At 44.3% G+C, this 23390-nt stretch overlaps 1 protein-coding gene across 1 annotated transcript in view; it reads right to left on the reverse strand.

The window, feature by feature from the left end:
- Window positions 1-4868: 4868 nt before the first annotated feature.
- LOC128050959 (zinc finger protein 555-like) overlaps window positions 4869-23390 on the reverse strand; it is a 32047-nt gene continuing 13525 nt past the window's right edge. Inside the window, exons 4-6 of the mRNA XM_052643478.1 lie at window positions 7634-7760; window positions 7055-7238; window positions 4869-6432 (exon numbers count right to left, since the gene is read on the reverse strand). Coding sequence (XP_052499438.1) covers window positions 4869-6432; window positions 7055-7238; window positions 7634-7760 — 1875 coding nt within the window. The remainder of the gene's footprint in view (window positions 6433-7054; window positions 7239-7633; window positions 7761-23390) is intronic.

Raw genomic sequence — 23390 nt, forward strand, 5'->3', positions numbered from 1 at the left:
ACATCCCCTGCATTGGAAGGAGGTTTCTTAACCACTAGATCACCAGGGAAGTCCCAGGTTCCATTATTTTGCTAGAGCAAATTACTCCTTTGTGTAAAATAAACTCCTTTTGAGACACTTACAGACTCCCCCGCCCGCACCCCACAATAACACACTCGATTGAAAGTATGAAAGTGCAGGCTTAGGAAGTTTGAATTTTTCATTTGACCAAATGTTCACAATTGCCCACTTGTAACCCAAACCTTCCCCTGACTTTTTGGTCACCAGCTTCCCCTACCCATCCTCAAGAAGCACTGAGATGCAAAATAAAGCTCCCCTTCTCCCCAAATGGGCTGAGAATGCACTGACCCCAGAGATCCCCCAGGCTTGCTCTCACCCTCCTCACCCAGAACAGAAAAGCCCTTTTCTGTTTCGTCTGAGACCCTGGGATGTATGTTGAGATCGGAGTCCTGTCCCTACTCCAAATCTCTGGAATATTAAAACAAGCCCACAGCCCCAAATGGAGTCACTTATGCTGAGTCCCAAGACACCGAGCTGGTTGAACTTAAGAGTTTCAGCCTCTCCCAGAAATGGAATTTGAAAGCAGTCAATCAGGAATTACCGGGTCGGCACAGGGAGACGATCTGCCTGGCAGACCCGCGCCCTCCCTAGGGCAAAGGAACCTACCACAGACAAAACCCACTTTTGCTGCTTCCTTCGACCCGCTCACTTCTGCCTACAGGAGACTTTCAAACCGCAGCGCCCTTCTGTGGTGGATGGGAAGCTGCCAGATTCATGACTGGCTGAATAAAACCAGTAAGAGCTTGGAAACTTACTTCGTTGACTTTTGTTTTTTAATGGGAATAAAGCACCTTCCTACCTGGTAGGGATATGACTGCATCTGTCAGGTCAGGACGGGTCCCCTCACCCCAGCCCCTGACCACTGTCCGGGTCACCCGGTTCTCCCCGGGATCCCCAAAGGGCGCCTTCTCAGGCCGACTCCCACTCAAGAGGGGACAGGACAACGGGGTTGAGGGGGAGACTTGGGTCGCTATCTAGAGGAGCGGGCGCCGGAGACCCGGGCCTGCCTCAGCTCCCAGCGGGTCGTAATAAGCCCCAGCCAGTCTCCAGCTCCGGCCAGAGAACTCACCATATCTGCCAGTTCTTGGATCTCCAGAGCATCCTTCCCGGAGCCCGAGAGGCCACGGAAACATGACACCTGGGGCCGCAACCCACAGGTATGCGGGAGCGCCCAGGTCTGAAGAGAGCAACGCCTGCGCGGGATGGGAGGGTGGCTGCCACCGGTCCTGATTGGACGGAGTGCCGGGCCTCCGCCGTCTAATTGGACGGTGTCCCACGCACTCCTCCGCCAGACGCTTCTTGTGTACCTAACACCCGCCCCCGCAGCCCTTGATTGAATGGTCCTCTGGGAGGTGGCGATCTTATTGGATGGTACTCCCGACACTCACCCCCGGACTCCGAAAGAATAATACTCAGGCAAGATCCGGGCCCTGATTGGATAGTTGTTCAGACCTGTTACTCTGATACCTTCCCAGCAGTTCTGGTTATTCTCCTGGGCTCGCCCCCGCCTCCCCTGACCTTCCAGGCTTCAGTGTTTAGTCTGAACCTTCGTCAGGTACTTATGCCGGGCGGAAGTGTGGTTTTCGGCTTCAGCCCATCCCTGCCCGGCCTCCTTCTAGATACCTGGGCTCGCTAGCCCGGTACGTGGGTTCCTAGCAGAACTTGTTCCGGGCAGGTGGACCTGGACCGAGAAGTCCTGACTTAACTTGCCCTGCGGAGAGACCCCTGTCCAGGATCGGGACTGGAGGAGATGGGATAGCAGAGCCTGGTGTCCTCAGGGGCCAATGGTCCAGGGGTGAAGTCATTGTGGGTCTGTGCCATTTCTTTAAGAACAAAGGCATTCACGTCCGCGTATAAGCCAGGATCCCACCGTGTTTGATGTGTGGCCTTTGGCACCAGGAGGCCCCGCTCTCCTGACCCGGCTCCTAATCTGGGCTTGACCAAATTCTTTTTGAGTCTTATCTCATAACCCACGGTATCAGGCTCCCTCCCCACAGGGAATGGGAACTCTGGATCGCAGCTCCTCACCTCCTACCCCTGTCTGAGCAACAGTGAGGTTCTGAACATGCCCCTGGTCAGCTTCTCCAGACAAGGTACCCAGGAGACCCCCGTCCAATCCTGCTGGTCTCAGAATCCGCTTAGCCCCTCACTAGCCCAACTTTCATCCTGCTTCCCCTCTTCACACAGATGGGAAAAGCCCTTTGCTCTGTGGTTGGAGACGGTGGCCCATCTTAGGCCCGAGCCTCAGTCCTCTGGCAGCACTCTGTGAATAAGATTCCTCTTTAATAAGTCTATAGATTAAAAAAAAAATCAGATATACTTGTTTTTATAAGACAATTTCATTTTTTTAAATTATTTAGTTTTGGCTGTGTTGGGTCTTCCTTGCTGCAGCAGGCTTTTCTCCAGTTGCAGTGCAGTGGCTTCTCATTGCAGCGGCTTCACTTGCTGCTCAGTAGTTGTTGCCCATGGGCTTAGTTGTTCCCTGGCACGTGGGATCTTCCCGGACCAGGGATCAAACCCATGTCTCCTGGGTTGGCTGGTGGATTCTTAACCACTGAGCCAGCAAGGAAGCCCTAGATACATTTCTTAAATGATGACTCCTGCAGCTTTCTGGAGGGCCTGGTTTCAGGGCCATGTGGCCTGGGGTGATACCCCAGGGGATACCAACCTGGGTTGCTATGCATCAGATTTTTGTGGTTCTATGACATAGCCATAGAGGCTGAGCCACTTGCAGAATCTGAAGACAAAGGTGGGCAAAGGAGCATTACTTACAAATACCTTTTGGCGGGGTGGGGGTGGGGGGACCATGTGGCATGAAGGATCCTAGTTCCCCAAGCAGGAATGAACCTGTGCCCCTGTAGTGGAAGCACAGAGTCTTAATCACTGCACTGTCAGGGAAGTCCACAAATAGAATTAAATCATATGACCTGATTTGGGTGTATGTGGTTCATAGGGTATCAGGTTGTTTGCCAATTAAAAAACCTGGCATTGAAGTTGGAACTTCAGCCCTGGCCTATAAGGACTTCAGTCAATAATAATGTATCAATAATAACAAACAACCAGGTCCTACTATAGTACAGGGAACTATATTCAGTGACTGTGATAAACCATAATGGAAAAGAAAATGAAAATAATACACACACATATACACACATATATAAATGAATCACTGTTATACAGCAGAAATTAACACAACATTGTAAATCAACCGCAAGTTTTTAAAAAGCACTTTAAAAGGACTGTGATATTTCAAACTCCCCTTTCATAGCTTTTATAACAACCAAACTGAAAGAAAAGTTTAGTTAAAAAAAAGTCCTTGTATCCCCCAGGACTTGATAGCTGCAATAATCTCTGAAATTCCTCCATGAGTGAGTGTTGCCTCAGGCTTACTATCTTAAGGAACAGTTCTAGAAGCAGCTCTTTGACCTTTCCCCAACAATATGCCTCAAAATATACATTAGGAAACCAAAATGGTCATTTTAGTGTTAAGTAAATAGATCTATAGATTCTCTGGTGGCTCACTGTAAAGAATCCACCTGCCAATGAAGGAGACATAGGTTCCATGCCTGGGTCAAGAAGATCCCCTGGAGAAGGAAATGGCAACCTATTCTAGTATTCTTGCCTGGAGAATCCCATGGACAGAGGAGTCTGGTGGGCTACAGTCCATGGGGTCGCAAAAAAGTCAGACATAACTGAGTGACTAAACAACAACAACAAACTGCAAAACCTTAGTAATGGCTTCACTTTTGCCTTCCAAATCTCACATCAATAGGCTTCTGGTATATTTGGACAGAGAATCATAAAGGGAAGGGATCTGGGGAACTGTAGTTCCTAACACTACTCATGCTGATGTAACACAATCCAGAAGTTGATATCTCATGGTCACATCACAAGTGTCTCTTAAATAAAAAACCTAGTTTTAATTCACAATCACAAGTGAAGACAAAGCAAAGTGTAAAAGTTCAAAGTAACAATTCACATGAGACTATACACTTTGAAGAGCTCTGCATAATTACAAATTTCTACCAACTATTTTCAGAGCAGGCAATAGCACCCCACTCCAGTACTCTTGCCTGGAAAATCCCATGGACGGAGGAGCCTGGAAGGCTGCAGTCCATGGGGTCGCTGAGGGTCGGACACGACTGAGCTACTTTACTTTCACTTTTCACTTTCATGCATTGGAGAAGGAAATGGCAACCCACTCCAGTGTTCTTGCCTGGAGGATCCCAGGGACAGGGGAGCCTGGTGGGCTGCCGTCTATGGGGCTGCACAGAGTTGGACACGACTGAAGTGACTTAGCAGCAGCAACCATTTTTAAGAAAAATGGAATAAGGCTCCACTGGCCTAAATAAATAAAGGCTGTCTCAATACCATGGTGGAAAATATGTAATGGTTGATTATCCAGTATCTGCTAACTAAGCCAGTAGGAAAATTCCAACAAATACCACAATGTCATTGTTCCAATGACCCCTTAAAGGACAATTTTAACAACTAAGATATTAAACTATATATTTAACTTCCTGGCTAGCTCAGTCAGAAGAGCATCGGGCTCTTAATCCCAGGGTCATGGGTTCGAGCCCCACATTGGGTAGTTGCTCTAAACTATATAGTGTATATATTAAAAATACACTGAAAATCACCATGAGTCCAACTGGAAAGATAAATGTTTTATTTCCTAAAACATAAAAAAAAAACCCCACTACCTACAAAATTTATGTACTATAGTGAAGAGAGTACTTTAACAATTAATTTTCATCAAAAAGAACAAGAAATACACTCAATATGGATCCACTTCCATGACGAGGGACTCATAAAGGCAATACCAGATTTGCAACTTTTATAAGATTTCTCTCCTCATGTGAATTTTCTGAAGCACTGTGCATGAATCCATTTGCAGGAGGATTTTCCCCATTACATATGTAGTGTTTCTCCACAGTATGTATCCTTGCATGTCTTCTTAAGGATGAGGAACAACTGAAGGCCTTCTCACACTGCTTACATTCGTATGGTTTCTCTCCAGTGTGCATTCTCATATGTATTGGTAGGGATGAGGGCCACTTGAAAACTTTACCACATTCCTTGCATTCGTAAGGTTTCTCTGCAGTATGCGTTCTCACATGCTGCTGCAAAAGTTCAGGCCAACTGAAAGCTTTCTGGCATTGCTCACATTCATAAAGCTTCTCAGCGGTGTGCCTTCTCATGTGTTTCTGTAAGGAGAGGTGACAGTAGAAGGCTTTCCCACATAGCTTGCATTCATAAGACTTGTCTCCAGGATGCATTCTCACATGCTCTCGAAAGCAAGCAGATAAATTGAAGGCTTTTCCACACTGTTTACATTCATTGGGTTTCTCTTTAGTGTGAGTTCGCAAGTGTTTTCGTAAGGATATGGGCCAGTTGAAAGTTTTCCCACACTGACTGCACTTGTAAGGTTTCTCTCCAGTGTGCACCCTCATGTGTCCTTGAAAGGAGGATGGGTGGCTGAATGCTTTTCCACACTGGTCACATTCATAGAGTTTTTCTCCGCCATGCGTCCTTTCATGTCTTCGAAATGACTGGGGATAGATGAAGGTTTTTCCACATTGCTTACATTCATAAGGTTTCTCTCCAGTGTGAATCCTTTCATGCCTTCGAAAGGACTGGAGATAAATGAAGGTTTTCCCACACTGTTTACAATCATAGGGCTTCTCTCCCGTATGTGTTATCATGTGCCTTCGAAAAGCTGAGGAATAACTGAAGGCTTCCCCACATTCCTTACATTTATGTGGTGTCTCCCCGGTATGTGATATCATGTGTCTTCGAAAAGTTGAGGAGTAGCTGAAAGCTTCCCCACATTCCATACACTTATAGGGCTTCTCTCCAGTGTGTGTTATCATGTGTCTTCGAAAAGTTGAGGAGTAGCTGAAAGCTTTCCCACACTCCTTACATTGATATGGTTTCTCTCCAGTATGAGTTCTCACATGACTAGTAAGACTTGAAAAATCAATGAAGGTTTTCCCACATTGCTGACATTCATAGGTTTTCTCAGCAGTATGAATCCTGATATGCCGGTTGAGGGAAGAAGTACGCGGAAAGGTTTTTCCACATAATTTACACACAAAGGGCCTTTCTCCATTATGGATTCTCACATGCGTCCTTAGGTGTGAATCACAACTGTAGGCCTGCCCACATTCCTGACATTGATACGGTTTATGTCCAGTACAAGCAGTGCTGTGATTCTTGAGTGAACGATACATGAAGGCTTTTTTGTATGGACTGTATTCATACCGTTTTACTCCAGTGAGTATTTTCTGGTACAGGTTAAGATCTGGAATCTGACTGAAGCCTTCCTTACATTGATCATGACTTTCATGGAGTCTTTCCACCACATGATTTCTGTTAAACATGAGAAGCATGTTATAAATGGTTTGACTAATAATGATTTATTAGTAAGTACAAGGATTACAGAGCTTCCCAGGTGGTGCAGTGATAAAGAATTTCCATGCCAATGCAGGACACGCAAGAGACATGGGTTCAATCCCTGGGTTGGGAAGACCCTCTAGAGGAGGTAATGGCTACCCACTTCAGTATTCTTTCCTGGAGAATTTCATGGACAGAGGAACCTGGTGGGCTACAGTCCATGGGGCTGCAAAGAGTCAGACATGACTAAGCACACACACACACATACACACAAGGATTACACTTTCACGGATTTCACTGAATGGGTAAATTTTCTCACTGATTTGACTTCTTTTAAAGTGGAATAAACTCAATGCCACAAAAGGGGGCTCAACTGCAACCATTACAGAAACAAGTGTTTCTTAAACATGATCTCTCCAGCTGATTGTTTTCAACTGTTTCTAACACAACATCAATGTCAAATTAAAAAAAAAAATCATGAAAATCTCTATGAACAAACAAATCTGACCTAGGCTTACTTGTGCTTTGTTTGCTTTTTAAACTTCATAACATGCTAAGATTCCTTCCTGAAGTACTGCTTTCTCTGAGTGCAACTCACCTTGGGGGTCTACTCTGGTATGTGTACTGATCTTCAATGCTGAGTTCTTCCCAAATTTTTCCTAAGACAAAGGGCCAGGAATCATTTCCAGTGAACTTTGATATTTCATGTTCTTTGGACATTTTATTCCCATAAATATCCTGCTGAGAAACTGACCCATTGGCCTTACATTGAGTCTTATCATCTGAAAGCAAAAAGGGAACAAATCTTACAAGAAAGAAAGTACCTGTTAGCCGAGAAAGAAACTTAGGCATTTATCTGTGTCAAGACTTCATCAAACACAAGTACAAGGGGTCAAAATGGTGAGCACTTTAATAAACACAGTAAAATTCTCTCAAGGTTCTAAAATGCCCCATGAAACTGTATCTACTAGTGATACTAAGGGAGTTTTCTTTATAGAAAGAAAAACTCAGTTTAATACATAGATTCACATTTTTTGTGGGTAGATTCTAAGATAGTTGTGACCACATCTGTCTTATTAGTTAACATACTTCCTTTCTACATTCTACATCTCAGAACAGTGATGTGCGATATGCTTGTCTCTAAATTAACTAAGTGAAAGAATGACATCATTCTTACCCACTGAGGCTAGGTTTCTGAAGGTCTCCAGCATCACGTCTCTGTAGAGCTCCTTCTGAGCAGAATCCAGCAAAGCCCACTCCTCCAGGGTGAAGTTAACAGCCACATCCTCGAAGACCACCGAGTCCTGAAACAACCAAAATGTGTGCAGGAGCTTGGATGTGATTCATGACACTCAGCAATTGGGCTGAAGTCACAGGAAGCTCAAACAAGATTTTGTGGTCACCAAACATTCACTCTGTGACTCAGTCAACACACCTCCTAACTATGTCCACATTCCCGCCCTCATAGATTAATGATTCAGTTGGTAAAGAATCTGCCTGCAAAGCAGGACACTACCTGCAATGCAGGAAACCTGGGTTTGATCCCTGGGTCAGGAAGATCCCCTGGAGAAAGAAATGGCAACCCACTCCAGTACTCTTGCCTGGGGAATTTCATGGACAGAGGCACCTGGAAGGCTACAGTCCATGGGGTTGCAAAAGTCAGACATGACTAGCAACTAAACCACTACCACTAACATCTACATTTCTACTGCGACCACTTCAAGTCTTAACTCTTCTTTAACCAAAGGATTCAGATCACGCTGGAGAAATGAAAGAACTATACAAATGAAACAATATTTCCATTTTTAAAAACTTTTATTTATTTTCTTAATATCAAAAACATTTTATATTGCAGTATAGCCAATTATTTCTCCCAGCAATCTTGATTCCAGCTTGTGCTTCTTCCAGCCCAGTGTTTCTCATGATGTACTCTGCATAGAAGTTAAATAAGCAGGGTAACAATATACAGCCTTGGCGTACTCCTTTTTCTATTTGGAACCAGTCTGTTGTTCCATGTCCAGTTCTAACTGTTGCTTCCTGACGTGCATATAGGTTTCTCGAGGCAGGTCAGGTGGTCTGGTATTCCCAGATCTTTCAGAATTTTCCAGTTTATTGTGATCCACACAGTCAAAGGCTTTGGCACAGTCAATAAAGCACAAATAGATGTTTTTCTGGAACTCAGATATGCAGATGACACCACCCTATGGCAGAAAGTGAAGAGGAACTAAAAAGCCTCTTGAGGAAAGTGAAAGAGGAGAGTGAAAAAGTTGGCTTAAAGCTCAACGTTCAGAAAATGAAGATCACGGCATCTGGTCCCATCACTTCATGGGAAATAGATGGGGAAACAGTGGAAACAGTGTCAGACTTTATTTTTTTCGGCTCCAAAATCACTGCAGATGGTGATAGCAGCCATGAAATTAAAAGACGCTTACTCCTTGGAAGAAAAGTTATGACCAACCTAGATAGCATATTCAGAAGCAGAGACATTACTTTGCCAACTAAGGTCCATCTAGTCAAGGCTATGGCTTTTCCTGTGGTCATGTATGGATGTGAGAGTTGGACTGTGAAGAAGGCTGAGTGCCGAAGAATTGATGCTTTTGAACTGTCGTGTTGGAGAAGACTCTTGAGAGTCCCTTGGACTGCAAGGAGATCCAACCAGTCCATTCTAAAGGAGATCAGTCCTGGGATTTCTTTGGAAGGAATGATGCTAAAGCTGAAGCTCCAGTACTTTGGACACCTCATGTGAAGAATTGACTCATTGGAAAAGACTCTGATGCTGGGAGGGATTGGGGGCAGGAGGAGAAGGGGACGACAGAGGATGAGATGGCTGGATGGCATCACGGACTCGATGGACGTGAGTCTGAGTGAACTCCGGGAGTTCGTGATGGACAGGGAGGCCTGGCGTGCTGCGGTTCATGGGGTCACAAAGAGTCGGACATGACTGAGCGACTGAACTGAACTGAACTGAACTGATAGCCAATTAAGGGCTTCCCAGGTGCTGCGAATGGTAAAGAACCCACCTATTAATGCAGGAGACGTAAGAGACATGGGTTCAATCTCTGGGTTAGGAAGATCCCCTGGAGGAGGGCATGGCAACCCACTCCAGTAATCTTGCCTAGAGAATCTCCTGGACAGAGGAGCCTGGCCGGCTACAATCTGTAGGGTTGCAAAGAGTCAGACATGACTGAAGCAATTTAGCATGCATGCACAGCTAATTAACAATGCTGTGATTATTTCAGGTAAACAGTGAAGGGACCCATCCATACATATACATGTGTCCATTACAATATTTGCATTTTAAGAATCGTCAACCCCCTTGTGATACAAGAGACTTGATAGCTTCTTCCTATAGCACACCATTCATAAGCACATGAAGCTCAAGGTCAGCCTGAATGAGGTTCAAAGGAATAAAAGCACAATGAAGGTGGGACTTCCCTAGTCCAGTGCTTAGGACTCTGCACTTGCAATTCATAGAGCACAGGTTCAATTTTTAGGCAGGGATCTAAGATCCCACACTGCCACATGGTGCGGGCAAAAGTAAATAAATAAATATATAAATTTAAAAAACATACAGTGAAGGACTGGACATTTTTCCTTCTCTTCCCCCAACCAAATATGAGAGGCCAATGGGCCTGTGGGAACCCAATGTGCTGCAAGGGCCAGCTAGCCATATTGTCTTAAAGAACTCCAGGCCATAAGGACAGTCCAGCTGGCTGAATACAATATTTCTTTTGAATAAGTGTTAATTTTAACTTTTCTGTGTAATAGTTATCACCAGCCCAGTTTCTACTCTTTTTCTCTATTTTCATGATGATAGGAAGTAAGAACTCCATACGTTCTCTACACTCCTGAGCCAGTGCTGCTTCTCAGCAGTTCTGAGCTCACACACACACACACACACACACAGACAGACACACACACACACGTTGCATGATGCTCTTCTACAGGAGTCATAAAACAGTACCCTTGATGACCTTAAGGAAAAGGTTAAGAGTCTACTTTGCAAAGGACTTTAACATCAGAAACATTTGACAGCGAATTTACCCTTGACTATAAAATACATAAAGGATTCCAGTGTCTTCCTACACAGGAAACACTGCCTTGCCTCAAGTCCCAGGAGACAGTGATTCCACACAAACCAACCTAGAGGCTGCACTCTCAGTTTCTCTTCTGTCCACGTCCCTCCCCGTGGTGGGCACATGAGCAAGTCGGGCCAATTCCTAAGCACAAGAACCACTAAGCTGAATGCCTCCCTTAAGCCATGTTTTGTTTTTAAAGTTCATCAACCCAGTGACATTCCATGAGCAGAGGAAAGAGAACACTCTTCTGCAACAATTCTGATGCCAGAATTTAGTAGCTATTCAACAGAGCATAACAGGAATATCTCTATTATATAGGACCTTCTTGAGTCAGGTGAGTTGCTTGTGATAGAGTTGCCTGTAGTGTTTCATCTACTGAACGTGCAGGAAAAGAGTGGACACTGCAAACCTTAACTTGATCCCTGGCAATGACTGCTGGCGAGGAGGCAAGACTGGCCTTGGCTAGCATCTGGGAACTTAATTTTTGAAGGTTTCACACCACCATAATTATTACTCCCTGTCTGTAAACTGATATTTAATGCTGAACACCCGCTTTTTGTTTGGGGATCTGGGCTTTGGATCCGTGCTGGGCACAGTATGCCTATACAATCAGCTGTCAATAAAAACCCCAGGGCACTGAGTCCCTAATGAGCCTCCAGGAAATAGTATTTCATGTGCTGTCACAACCTGGGCTGTGGGGTGTGTTATGTGTGACTCCACTGGGAAAGGACTCTTAGAAGTGTGCACCTGGTTTTCTTCAGATTTTTCCCCATGGGCCTTTTCCCTTTGCTGAGTTTGCTTTGCCCTTTTGTTGTGATAAATTCTAGTCATGAGTACAACTCTGTGCTGAGTTACGTGAGTCCTACCTGCAGAACCACAGGTGGTCCTGTGGTCACCAGACACATCAGAAGTGGAATTTGCTGAAACAATCCAGACTCACTAAAATATGGGAAAAGCACTGTCTGGGAAGTGGAGGAAGAAGGAAGAGCGGATGACAATGGGGTCATCTGGGGTATGAAAGGGCGACTGAACTGCCTGCTGTGAGGTTTAAAGTTGATCAAGGTGGAAATGAGTGATCCAACTCCAGGAGGGCCAGCTCACTGAATATGCCAGTGGCCATGCTGGCCAAGTGAGAGGACAATCGAAGTCCAGCCCAGGTGACACCTCTGATTTTTGCTCTCTTCTGGGCAGGAGGTGAAACGCCTCTCAAGTTCCCCAAAGTGAGCTTTGGGTGGGGAAAAAAGAGTTAGAAGACAGTACTGCATTAGGAGGAAAAAAGTTAAACCAATACCTAGAGCTGAAGCAAAAGTTTAGACAAAGCGAAAGGCAAGGGGCTGTCCCGTCTTTCTTCAGCCTGGCATGCAGGGCTGGCCATCTGCTGGCATGTGGGAACTTGGGTCTGGGCAGCATTCTCACCACCCTGACAGCAGTGGCTCCTCTGCCCTTTTATGCTAATAATACAGTTTATGCTGAAGAACAGCTTTCCTTCTGGGAGTCTGGAATCTCAGTTCAGACTAATCACAGGGTGTCTACATGACCAGCTCAACACAACCCTGGTAACTGAGCCTCTCATTAGTGTTCCAGGTGGATGGCACGTGGGGGGTGGAGGGAGGAAGCCTGCCCTGTGTGATTTTGTTGGGGGGGGAGTGGGGAACCTTGAGATCCGGCACTCAGTCTCCTCAGGAACTGTCCTGAGTACCTTTCTCCTGCTGACTCTGCTTTATTCCCATGGTCAGAAATCAGAGCCATGAGCATGGCTACACACTGAAGCCAGGGAGCCACCAAGTAAATCTGTGAAGCCAGGGTGGTATTGGGGACTACCATGGGCTGAAAGTCTGTGTCCTCCGCCACCAAATTCAGGTTGAAACCTAATCCCCAAGGTGATGGTGTTTGGAGGTGGAGCCTTCTGGAGCTGATCAGGGATGGGATTAGTGCCCTTATAAAAAGAAACCTAGAGTGCCTGCAATAAAGGAGACATAGACTTGGGTTCCCCCCTCTCTGGGTCCGGAAGATTCCCTGGAGAAGGAAATGGCAACCTACTCCAGTTTTCTTGCCTAGAAATGGACAGAGGAGCCTGGCAGGCTGCAGTCCAGGAGCCTGCCTGGGGTCACAAAGAGTTGGACATGACTGAGCACACAAGCACACACACACACACATATATCTTGATATAATTCAACATATTATTTGGTTGAATTTGGAGAGTGAGGGGCCTGTCATTCGGGTTCATTTCCAGTCTGGTATGAAAGCTGGTTCTACATTGAGGGCTGAGTTTCATTTCACAGAGGATTTTTTTTTCTCCAATATTTCTGTCAACTATATATGTCATATACATTTTCCTACACTGATGTTATCTTATACAACAGAAAACACTAAATCAGCTCACAGGAATTACCTCTAATCATCTTAGAGTTGCTGAAAGCCATTTTATGATATTCAACAGTCATACATAAAAAAACACTCTTACCAGTAGGAAACAGATGGTAATATGCATGATTAGATAAAAGAAAACAGATGAGAAAAAAATTCAAAAAAAAAAATAAGAGAACATATAAATTGTATGAAGTTAACTGTTTTCTCCAAGACAATTAGATCCAAATGAAGTGTGGCCAGCTGACCTCTTAGTCAACATTATACTAGCAACCCAGTCCAGAAAATGCACAAACGTGCGGTACTAGAAAAGAGGTTGTCCCAATGCCTAACTCAAACAACTGTATGTGTATAACACCAACAGAAAAAAAACAATAATCATAGAATAAGATCCTGAACAAGATCTCAGGATAAAAACTCAATACAAATTTCATTACCTTTCTAATTAAAAGCAACAGCAAATTGGAAAGGTCACTTTATTTTTTGACCACACCATGCTCCATGTGGGATCTCATTTCCCTGATCAGGAATCAAACCCAATCCCCTGCACTGGAAGCGCAGAATCTTAACCAATGGACCACCGGGGAAGATCCAGGAAAGGTCACTTTGAAAAGATAACACACACCATGGTAAAAACCAAACTGAAGTAGTACAAAGTAAGTTTAATGGAGGCTATTAAAAAAATCTAATAACTAGACTACCCTGGTGGTCCAGTGGCTAGGACTTTGAGCTCCCAATGTAGGGAGCCTGGGTTCAATTCCTGGTCAGGGAACTAGATCCCGCATGCCACAACTAAAATATCCCAAATGCTGCAATTGAGATGCAGTGGAGCCAAATAAATAAATAAATAATGCATTAAAAAAAAGAAAAAAGAAATAGAAAAATTTAAAAACACTAAGGATAGTAACAAAGAAAAATGAAATAAATGACAAGATGGCACACATTCTTAACCAAAATATAAATCCTCCCAAGACAGACCTAGGATGTTTATAAAATCCCATGAAATCCCCAAACAGATTTTTTTTAGGATTTATCAAATACTAACTTTCCAACCTAATGAGAACAAATGCCCCTAAACCGTCAAAATATTCTGAAGAACTAGGAGAGAACCTGACTGGCACACTGCAAGGATTTTAAAGCAGCAGCACTCCCAACAGGATGAACTGGCAGAGGAAGGGGCCATTAGATCTACCTTGAGGAATAGAGTCCAAAGCAGACCTATGTCTAAAAGGAGACCTGATTTACTACAGAGCAGCCACTGAGAGCCAAGCAGAAATGACAGACACTTTAGCACAAAGGACAGGACAAACTGGTGTCTAAGTAAGATCCGTGTATACCCACAGGTTTCAAGGATAATAAACAATTTATTGCAGATTTAAGCAAAGTGTATTGCAGATAACAAACAACAGTAGCATCAACTGTCACAAATTAAATATCTGATATTTTTGGGTGAATCTTCACCATCTTTACCTATCATGCTATGTGGTATTTCCTTCACTTCTCTGCAGCTGTACAGGAAGGGAAATCTCTATTTCTCTGACATGTTTTTCCCCAGAACTTTCGAGGCTATGCCCCAGAATTCCATTTGTTAACTCAAAGGAACAGACCTCAGAAACTTACTACAGACAGGTGATTTTTTATTTTAACAAGCGGAATGCAGATATTTCCTTTTTTTTCTTTCTTCTGAAACTCACCCCTTTGAAAATATTTTATTTTCTGTTTCCCGCTGTATTTATTAGACGTTATTTTACACTTGCTGAAAATCTGAGGTTCCAGTAAGCGAACACATCTTTTCAAGGTAACAAACCCAGGGAGGGGCAAGGCTGTACTGGTCCCCAGACAAAGATGACCCAAGGGTCAAGAGCAGCCACACCACCACGTGGGGTACCCCTCCCCCATCGCTCACTGAAGTGCTCTCTGAACAAAGGACACCAGCAGTGTCCCCACTGTGTCGCCTGTGCATTTTGCTTGGGCGGGGGTGATGGTTTGAGGGGTGCTGCCCCACCTGATAGTGCGCTTTCCTTGACCTTGGCGTTAGTTTTTCTCACTTCCCTTGTGAGAACCCACGGGTCAGGAATTATTTGCCTTTTCCCCTCAGGCGTCCGGTCAGCTGACAACTAGTGTCCCTCCAAGAAATGAGGGCTGGAGTTGGGGTCACTCAGGACCAAGGACCTACCAGGTGACCCCTCCCAGTCCAAGGTCCCCAAGCAGGTCTCCCCAAGCTCCCCGCCCGCCCCTGCAGACTGTCCGCTGGGAGGAACCGACCAGGGGCTGGTGTTCTCGGAGCCCCGTGCAGAAGGCACCTGTGAGCATCGGGTCACCCGGGTAGTTCTGAGACCGCTGGCACACACGCGCGGACCGGACAGGACGCCAGGACCCCACCCCGGGACCGCTTCCAGCCGGTTCAAATCAGCCCTTCCCGATGTTGAGCCCGGCCCCGCTCACTCACCATCTCTTCCCGGCTCCGGACTCTCCCGGGAGTCCTCCCCGCGGCCCGGGCAGGTGAGAGCCACAGGGACCTGACACCTGGGGCCGCGGGGCAGGTGCGCAGCAGCTCCAAGGCCCCCAGAGAACTACTCGCACTCGGGCAGGAAAGCGTGCCCGCCCTCGGCCCTGATTGGACGGTGCTCCTGACACTCTCTTCATCCGGGATTGTGATTGGGAGATGCTTCACACCTCACCTGTCTGATTGGGCAATCTTCGAATATTTTTACTGCCGGGGCTCCTGACTGGGTTTCTAGAGACCCGCCTCCTTGTGCCCCTGATTGGACAATTCTCCGGCCCCGCCTGAACGCCTCTGATTTTTCCCGCCCTCTGACTTATTGAGTGACTAGGTGTTTTTGCCTGGAGAATCCCAGGGACTGGGGAGCCTGGTGGGCTGCCGTCTATGGGGTCGCACAGAGTCGGACACGACTGAAGTGACTTAGCAGCAGCAGGCTTCGGGATACTGTCCACTAGCTCCGGGCTCTGAGCAGAACTCGCTCCTGTGCGGGCGGGTCCTCCCAGGTCCTCCTCCTGGACCCGAAGTCCTGGCTCAGTTTTCACAAGGAGCGTCCCTGTCCAGAACCGGGACTAGAGAGGACTGGACAGGGTGGGTGAGGAGGCTGTCTGGTGACCTCTGGGGCCGGGAAGTCGAGCAGGGATCAAGGTCACCGTGGAAACATGCCTTTAACTTAAGAACAAAGACGCTCAGTGAAAAATAACATCACACTCTGCAAGTGGGGTCTTGCTTGACTTTGACGTGTGACTTTTGACACTCGGAGGCCCCGCCCTTCGTCCTCGTCCTCACTACTGGGCCTTGAGGTCAGCAACCCAGGCACTGTGTCCTGTGGAAGGTCAGACTTACAGGCCCCATCTCCGTGCAGGACTGATCTCAGCATATCCGCAGATGTGAGACATCACAGTCCTCAGCTGTACATCTTGCACTGCAGGGAAATTTATGTCTGATGGGGTTTTTAGAGTATCCCCAGAGAATTTTGAAAATGAAAAGGGTCTGGTATTATATAATAGTGTGAGTGTACTTACTACCACCTTAAAAAAAAAAAAATCATTAGAAACACTTTTCATTCCTAGCCTCTCCGCAACACTTAAGTATCATAGCCATCGAAAAAGCACGTTATCCTTTGAATCTTCTCAGGAAGAGTGGATGATAACATAATTCTTAAGGTAAATCACAATTAAATGAAGATTATTTATTTATTGGTGGGACTTTTCCTGTCATTCGCTTCCTTTATACAGTAGTGTAAATAGCGTCAAACAGAATGAAAAGTTTGTTAAATGCAGCCATAAATAATTATAATAAATATCCACCAAGTAACTTTACAGTGGATGTATTTAAGAGCAAAGGGTTGGTTCTGTTTGGACCTTTATGTGCTATCTGTGAGACACAATTCTGTTAGCAGCTGACACTTAAAAATGGTTAAGATGGTAAATTTCATGTTATGTGTGTTTTGCCTCCTGCGTGCTCAGTTGCTCAGTCCTGTCCAACTCTTTGTGACCCTATGGACTATAGCCCACCAGGCTCCTCTGTCCATGGGATTTTTCCTGCAAGAATACTGAAGTGGGTTGTCATTTCTTCCTCCAGGGGCTCTTCCTGACCCAGGGATCAAACCCTTGTCTCTTGCGTTGCAGGCTTATTCTTTATTGCTGAGCCACTAGGGAAACCCATGTGGTTTTTGCCACAATATTTTTTTAAAAGGTTTTTTAAGGCTATGATATCCCTGAGGCAATTGAATTCCTACCTTAACTGATATAAAACAACAACCAAAAATGCTTATAGAAATTTGTGATGGACCTGAAAACTCTTAATACACTTACTAGATGGGTGCTAAACATCTAATGCATTTAATATGCCTGCTTCTTTCAGAAAACATTCTCTCATTTGATGTTAGGTGTATGTCCAAACTCTGATATTGCTTGTCATTTAATTTACAGACAGAATTTTTAAAATTCCTTTTTAGGGAATTCCCTGGTGGCCCAGTGGTTAGGACTGCACTCTCACTGCCACCGGCCCATATTGATTCCCTGGTTGAGGAACTAAAAATCCTGTAAGTCTCACAGCATGCCCCTGAAATAAATACAATTAAAATTCCTTTTTATAGGGTTTTCAAAAAGGTTTTAGATCCTTTCATAAAAATGAGTGTTAAGAAAATTAACATATAAAAAAGCTTCAAGGCAAAAATACCGAATTTACAAACTATTACAAATATATACTTTAAAAAATATGGATTAATGATGCATGCTGAGTTTCAGTAAATAGGCATGAATTTAGAAGCCTACCTCCCAATGGGCTCAAGTGGTAAAGAATCCTTCTGCCAGTGCAAGAGACACAACTTCTATCCCTGGGTGGGTAAGATCCCCTGGAGAAGAGAATGGCTACCCACTCCAGTATTCTTACCTAGAGAATCCCATGGACAAAAGGGTCTGGTGGGCTACAGTCCATGGGTCACAAAGAGTCAGACATGACTCAGCATGGACACACTTAAGAATGGGTGATGGCATGACCCTCCTCAAGCACTCCTGTTTGTTTGCCATAACATATTCAGAGATGTATTCTGTGAGCATCACACATAAAGAATATGTCATTTCATGTTAAGGTAAAAAATGAGGCTGTCTTCTGAATGATTCACAAAACACCCATTGTCACAAGAAAGAAAAGTAACAGGTGTGGTTATCTGAGAAAAGGAGAGATGATGCAAGCTATATTCAGGCCACGCTGAGATATTATTCCTCAAACACGCAAGAAGTGAAAGGGGCAGTGCAGACAAATCCCTCTCCCCTCTCCAGCCTTCCACCCTCCCTCCAGTTGGCAGAAGCTACTGGCAAAGCAGAACCAGCTTTGCAGTGTTTCCACCCACATCACAAAGCTAAGAATTGAAGGGGTCTTGGTGTTCAGCTAAGTTGTGTCTGACTCTGTGACCCCATGTACTGCAGCATGCTAGGCTTCCCTGTCCTTCACTATCTCCCAGAGTTTGCTCAGACTCATATCCATTGAGTCGGTGATGCCATTGAACTATCTCATCCTCTGTCTTCCCTTTCTCCCCTGCCCTCAATCTTTCCCAGCATCAGGGTCTTTTCTAATGAGTCAGCTCTTCTCATCAGGTGGCCAAAGTATTGGAGCTTCAGCTTCAGCATCTGTCCTGCCAATGTATATTCAAGCTTGATTTCCTTTAGGATAGGCTGGTTTGATCTTCTTGCAGTCCAAGGAACTCTCAAGGGCCTTCTTCAGCACCACAATTCGAAAGCATCAGTTCTTTGACACTCAGCCTTCTTTATGGTCCAACTCTCACATCTGTACATGACTGTTGGAAAAACCATAGCTTTGACTATAAGGATCTTGGTCTGCAAAGTGATGTCTCTGCTTTTTATATGCTGTCTAGGTTTATCATAGGTTTCCTTTCAAGGAGCAAACTTCTTAATTTTGTGGCTGCAGTCACCATCTGCACTGATTTTGGAGCCCAAGAAAATAAAGTCTGTCACTGTTTTCATTGTTTCCCCATTTAATGCTACGAAGTGATGGGACCAGATGCTATGATCTTACCTTTTGAATGTTGAGTTTTGAATCAGCTTTTTTCACTCTCCTCTTTCATTGAAGGGTAGGTGCAACCAGCAGAATAAAGGTCCCCAAAGATGTCCACATCCTAAGCACTAGGACTTGTGAATGTCATGTTAGGTTGTAAATTCGCAGGAAAGATTATGTTAAGGCCCCTGAGACGGGGATGACCCTGGATTCTCCAGGGGCACCAGTGTCATCACAGGGTCTTTATAAGAGGGAGGGGGAGGGTCAGAGGCAGAAAGAGACAGGAGATGATGTGCTGCTGACTGTGAGGATGGAGGGAAGGGCTGGCCATGAGCCAGGGATGCGGTGCCTCTAGAAGCTGGAAAAAGCAGGAGCCAGTGCTCCCCTGGAGCCTCTGGAGGGACCAGCCCTGCTGGCACTTTGAATTTGGACTTCTGACCTCCAGAACTGTGATAGGAATAAACTGGCTGTTTTAACTCACTAACTATGTGCTAATTTGTTACAGCAGCAACAGGTAACTCATAGCATGGGTCTGAAGGAGAGACAGTAGCTTAGCAAGTGGCACAAATAACTCCTCTTCCAAGTTTATCTTTCCTGAGGTATTTTTAAGCCTTCCATGTGCTCCTTCAACGTGACTCTGCTAACATTACAGTACCTCTCAGAATCATCGGACCAGTGTGCAGAGAACATCTCTGCATATTTGTTTTTGAAATGTAGCATTTTTTGCAGAGATGATGTTCTGACTAGAAATTTTATCCCAAACCATAAGTATCCATAGTTGATTTCTGCATTCCTCATGGAGGCACATTTTAATAATAACCACAACATAGGGGGAAGGGGGAGCATTTAAAAGCTATTCTGAACAATTTCAGTAATACAGTGGAGAAGGAAGTGGCAACCCACTCCAGTATTCTTGCCTGGAGAATCCCATGGACAGAGGAGCCTGGTGGGCCATAGTCCATGGGGTCGCAAAGAGTCAGACACGATTGAGCATGGAATCATACAGCATGGGCAGGGAATAATGTTTTGAATACTTATGTATCTCCTGCTAAGCTCTATTAAATCCTACACACTTACCACATATTCTATTAGATTTTTTTTTTTTAGCCAAACCCTGTAACTTGCAAGATCTTAGTTCCCTGACTAGGGACTGAATCCCAGCCCTTGGCAGTGAAAGCACAGAGTCCTAACTACTGGACCACCAGGGAACTCCTTCTATCAGTTTTCTTGAAAGAAAGAAAACATTGCAGATAGAGTTCAGATGCCTTGTGTATTATCTTCCAGACCCAATTACCCTCCGTTTCTTCCCAGGAAAAATCATCATCACAAATTTGAAGTTTATTATTGCCATGCCATACACGTAGATCCATTCAGTACATATAACATTTTCAAATTTCATTAAAATACCATTATACTGAACTTCCTTGGTGGCCCAGTGGCTAAGACTCTGCACTCCCAATGGAGGAGGACTGGGTTCAATTCCTGGTTGGGGAACTAAGATCCCACAGGCTGCAAATAAGAGTTCACATGCCACAACTAAAGAGCCTGTATGTCACAATGAAGATCGGAAATCCCTCATGCTCCAGGGCAGCCAAATACTTTTTTAAAAGTCATTATATTATACATTCGCTGCAACTTGACTTTTACATCCTTCAAAAACTGCTTAATGTTGATAAATTACAATATATGAGTTTAATTATAATGTTTAGTTCAATTTTTAAAGTGCCAAAAGAAATGAAAGCAATTATAATAAATGATCAGAAAAGAAATAAATCCACCAGTACAGACAACAGAGTAAAAGACAGAAAGGAAAAAAAAAGTGTCAGAATAAGGGAAATGACAAAACATATTAGGAGAATTAAAGCCAGTAACATCTATTATAACAATGATTGGCATAAATATATCCACTAAGAGAAGAATCTTAGAACAAATTACAATTTTATGCTAAAATTGAAGGACATAGGATTTTAAAAGTGGAAATTAAAGGAAGTGAAAAAGTAACAGATTAATTTTGTCTAAAAAGCAGGAGGGATGCTATTGATTAAAGCAGACAAAGAGATCACTTCAACATGATAAAGGGTATAATTCACAGTGAAACTTGTCATGAATTATTTATCCCAAGTAAAAGAAAACAAACAAACAAAAAATACAAATAAAGAAACAAGACGAAAAAGAAGAAAAATAACAGAAAATAAATACCGAGGGAAATTAAGCACAATAGCAATAGGTCACAGTAAGTTAATTATCTTGAGCTCCTGATCTTTAAATCAACAATCTGAGGATAATTAAGGATAAGCAGTATTTCTCTAAGTGTCTCCGAAAAAGAAGGAGCATCAGTGAAACCAACTGGTGTGCTAGTTAAAAATACACATTACTGGGCTCCAACTCCCACTTATTAAATCTGAACCTCCTGACAAGAAATTTGAGAAACATCAGTTAACAAGGTTGATGTAATAAAAATGCCATGATCCAAATAATAAAAACAGAATACAGCTCCTCAAGATTTATTAAATACTTCTACAAGTCGGCCACATAGTAAGGCACACAGCATGCCTCAACAAGTTTTGGAAAGTCAAAGGAGTAGACATGGGAGAGGGGCATTGAGAGTGGGAAGGATGTTCAAGAAGGAGGGGATATATGTACGCCTACATATATATGGAGCGGCGAGCGGTAGCTGCACAGTGCTGGAGCAGCGAACAGCTGAGAGGAGATACCCCACGTCCAAGGTCAGTAGTGGTGGCCGTGAGGAGATACCCCACGTCCAAGGTAAGAAGCAGTGGCTGAGCTTTGCTGGATCAGCATGAAGAGATACCCCACGTCCCAGGTAAGAGAAACCCCAGTAAGATGGTAGGCGCTAAGAGAGGGCATCAGAGGGCAGACAGACTGAAACCACAAACACAGAAAACTAACCAATCTAATCACATGGACCACAGCCTTGTCTAACTCAATGAAACTAAGCCATGCTGTGTAGGGCCACCCAAGATGGATGGATCATGGTGGAGAGTTCTGACAAAATGTGGTCCACTGGAGAAGGGCATGGCAAACCACTTCAGTATTCTTGCCTTGAGAACCCCATGAACAGTATGAAAACAGAAAAAGATAGGACACTGAAAGATGAACTCCCCAGGTTGGTAGGTGCCCAATATGCTACTGGAGAGCAGTGGAGAAATAACTCCAGAAAGAATGAAGAGAGGGAGCCAAAGCAAAAACAACACCCAGTTGTGGATGTGACTGGTGATAGAAGGAAGGTTCAATGCTGTAAAGAGCAATATGGCATAGGAACCTGGAATCCATGAATCAAGGCAAATTGGAAGTGGTCAAACAAGAGATAGCAAGAGTGAACATTAACATTTTAGGAATCAGCGAATTAAAATGGACTGGAATGGGTGAATTGAACTCAGCTGACCATTATATCTACTACTGTGGGCAAGAATCCCTTAGAAGAAATGAAGTAGCCATCATAGTCAACAAAAGAGTTGAAATGCAGTACTTGGATGCAATCTCAAAAATGCAGAATGATCTCTGTTCATTTCCAAGGCAAACCATTCAATATCACAGTAATCCAAGTCTATGTCCTGACCAGTAATGCTGAAGAAGTGAAGTTGAATGGTTCTATGAAGACCTACAAGACCTTTTAGAACTAACACCCAAAAAAGATGTCCTTTTCATTATAGGGGACTGGAATGCAAAAGTAGGAAGTCAAGAAACACCTAGAGTAACAGGCAAATTTGGCCTTGGAGTACAGAATGAAGCAGGGCAAAGGCTAATAGAGTTTTGCCAAGAGAATGCACTGGTCATAGTAAACACCCTCTTCCACAACACAAGAGCAGACTCTATACAGGGACATCACCAGAAGACCAACACTGCAATCAGATTGATTATATTCTTTGCAGCCAAAGATGGAGAAGCTCTACACAGTCAGCAAAGGCCGGGAGCTGACTGTGGTCAGATCATGAACTCCTTATTGCCAAATTCAGACTTAAATTGAAGAAAATAGGGAAAACCGCTAGACCATTCATGTATGACCTAAATCAAATCCTATATGATTATACAGTGGAAGTGAGAAATAGATGTAAGGGACTGGATCTGATAGACAGAGTGCCTGATGAACTATGGACAGAGGTTCGTGACATTGTACAGGAGACAGGGATCAAGACCATACTCAAGAAAAAGAAATGCAAAAGAGCAAAACGGCAGTTAGAGGAGGCCTTACAAATAGCTGTGAAAAGAAGAAAAGTGAAAAGCAAAGGAGAAAAGGAAAGATATACCCATCTGAATGTAGAGTTCCAAATAGCAAGGAGAGATAAGAAAGCCTTCCTCAGTGATCAGTGCAAAGAAATAGAGGGAAACAATAGAATGGGAAAGAATAGAGATCTCTTCAAGAAATTTAGAGATACGAAGGGAATACTTCATGCAAAGATGGGCACAATAAAGGATAGAAATTGTATGGACCTAATAGAAGCAAAAGA

This window comes from Budorcas taxicolor, chromosome 7, assembly GCF_023091745.1.
Source record: "Budorcas taxicolor isolate Tak-1 chromosome 7, Takin1.1, whole genome shotgun sequence".
Taxonomy (NCBI): Eukaryota; Metazoa; Chordata; class Mammalia; order Artiodactyla; family Bovidae; genus Budorcas; species Budorcas taxicolor.